This window comes from Pseudomyrmex gracilis, unplaced genomic scaffold (genome assembly GCF_002006095.1).
Source record: "Pseudomyrmex gracilis isolate BER0280 unplaced genomic scaffold, ASM200609v1 scaffold_488, whole genome shotgun sequence".
In the NCBI taxonomy this organism is placed as follows: Eukaryota; Metazoa; Arthropoda; class Insecta; order Hymenoptera; family Formicidae; genus Pseudomyrmex; species Pseudomyrmex gracilis.
Genome location: NW_018021072.1, coordinates 57,706 through 60,424, shown reverse-complemented (window position 1 = coordinate 60,424; position 2,719 = coordinate 57,706). Strand labels below are relative to the sequence as shown.

At 34.4% G+C, this 2,719-nt stretch overlaps 1 protein-coding gene across 2 annotated transcripts in view; it reads left to right on the top strand.

Annotated features, from left to right (window-relative positions):
* The first annotated feature begins 843 nt into the window (after positions 1-843).
* LOC109860859 (selenium-binding protein 1-A-like) overlaps positions 844-2,719 on the top strand; it is a 28,306-nt gene continuing 26,430 nt past the window's right edge. For both annotated transcript variants that reach the window (XM_020440237.1, XM_020440236.1), the window contains exons 1-2: positions 844-1,176; positions 1,349-1,609. In XM_020440237.1, the coding sequence (XP_020295826.1) occupies positions 891-1,176; positions 1,349-1,609 (547 nt within the window). In that variant the 5' untranslated portion in view covers positions 844-890. The remainder of the gene's footprint in view (positions 1,177-1,348; positions 1,610-2,719) is intronic.

Below are 2,719 nucleotides of genomic sequence, written 5' to 3'. Positions count from 1 at the left end.
TGACACAGTAGTAATTGAATTACTAACAATTACTACGATTTAATAATTAAATTACTAAACGACAATACTTAATCACTGATGTGTCAATAATACTTTTTTGTAAGGGATGTAGTAATTTCCTAAGTTATATAGAATTTTATAAAAGCTATGTAATTGTTTTATTGCTGTTATATTGCAATAATTATATATTGATAAATAATGTTAAATAACTGCAATGTTGAGTTCAGATAACATTTGTTATGTAACATATTCTATATCAATTTTATTGCTATAATGTCATTGCCATGTAATAACAAAGCAATATAATAGATATGTAACAGTTATATGACAATTATAAGAAGAAGTTATATAAAATTGATGTTAATACAGTATAACAGCCGTTATATCATGTGTTATTTCTATGTTATATAGCTGATATATTCTGTGTTTGCTGGGTACTTTCATGTATATATACTTTCCACGCGAAGCAAAGTTCCACATGGGTTTACAGTTCTCCAAAGTTTTAACTGTTGTTGATTATTAATAATTGTTGTTGATTATTAACAATTGTTGATTATTAACAATTGTTGATTATTAACAATTGTTGATTATTAACAATTGTATATTGTTGTTGATTATTAAATATTACTTGTGTGACTATATTTGTTATTAATAATTTTTTAATGAACAATGAGCAACGGCTAAAACCTCAGAGAGAAGTTCATATACTACTAGGAGAGGTTCATATACTACTAAAGAGAGTGTTCTTGACAACATATAACAAAGTCAAGATTATCGGAGCTGCTTCTTCTATACTGAACAATTATCGATTCTTCTGTTATTGTTAATCTCACTATTTTTCTTTTCTAAATTAATATATTTTATATTATAAGGTCCTAGAACCAAATGAGATGCACAAATATGGTATATCTACACCGCATACTTCGCATTGTTTGCCAAGCGGCGAGATAATGATTTCCACCATGGGAAATCTCAACGGCGACGGATTAGGAGATTTTTTTTGCATCAATGCAAACACCTTGGAAGTGAAAGGTACGTGGTCAAAAGACCATGATAAAGCAGCTTTTGGTTACGATTTTTGGTATCAACCATATCACGATACACTTATCGCTACTGAATGGGGTGCACCTAAAGTTTTTAAAAAAGGATTTATGCCAAAGGATGTTAATAATCCCAGTAAGTACAAGTACACGTAATTGTTTGCGATCACATAAGAGTAGTATTGAAAACACGTTAGTTTCTTGTAAAACCTAATTAGATTAATTATATCAACTAATTGAATTTTGATTGTACTTAATTACGTAATTATTTGCCTATTAAAAAATTATAAATGTGACAATTTGCACAGAAATTTATGGCAGAAGCTTGAACGTTTACTCTTGGAACGAGCGCAAACTTAAACAAGTTATTAACCTGAGAAACGACGGAATTGCTCCTCTCGAGATCAGATTTCTTCACAATCCTTTAGCAGCTGAAGGATTTGTAGGTTGTGCAGTAACATCAAATATTTATCGATTTTACAAAGCGGAAGATGACTTATGGAAAGCTGAGAAAGTGATTCAAATACTACCAAAAAAAGTCGAAGGATGGATTACGCCTATGATGTCAGGTATATACGTATATTATGTACAGAGTGTCTGATGAAGACCGTATCACTCGTAAGCAAATAGAAAGGGTTATTCTAAAGCTGTGTTCCGTTTCACGCACATGCACGCATTTATCTATACTATACGTGACGTGTACTATAGATAAACGCGCGCATATGCGTGAAACGAAACGCAGTCTGAGTCGAAAAGTCCTTTACGCGAGATTCGCAATAGTTACCGACCCTGCAAACAATTTGATGGCGGGATGTCGCGGTTTTGTCATCAACCGTCAGCGAAATTTGTAGACCAAATCCATATCCATCTGTGTTCTCATTAGGATATGATTTGGCGACCATATCTATCAAACAAAAATGTCAAAATGAGACCAAAATCATAACAGCTAGCAAAGCAAAAGTGACGCATCAAATCCAAAACAGATTTGGTAATCGTCTGTTGGCGCCAAAATATCGCCAAATACACATCATATCTATTACCAGAACTGTCAACAAAACAGTAGCAAATACAGACCAAATCTGTCGTTAGAAGCGCCGACAGATTGTTACCAAACGCAAATCAGATCTGTCGCCTAGAATCCAAGTGGAATAACTTACTAAAAAAAAAAGAAGAAACACAATGGGTGTTTACGATAACTCAAGTTTGAGTTAGTTTCACTAGGACCGAAAATTTTGTAGACATGACCATCTGTAATCTGCATGATTCATGACAACTCAACTCAGCGCTGTCTTGTATCGCTTGAGTTGAGTTAACTGTGGTTAGCTGGTACGTAGCAGAGTAATATCAGAGAGAAGCCTGAGAGCGGCCACGGCCATAAGAGTTTCTGTCATAGCTTTTCGTGGACATGGTTCTATTCCGTGCTAAGTTTGTGGACATGGTTCTATTCCGTGCTATGAAAACACCGACGTGGTGGGGATACGCACACAAGCGAGAACCGTCGTCATACATCAACATAATATGTCTGCACCATGGAGATAAAGGAGGGAGCATTGTCGAAAAAAAGTGAAGCCTATGCAGCCATGTTTATATGGGCTACTAGTACTGCCATCTGTTAGAACTTCACAATACTTCGATGGAATAATGCCCAGAATGATATTTTAAGAAATCTAATAAACATA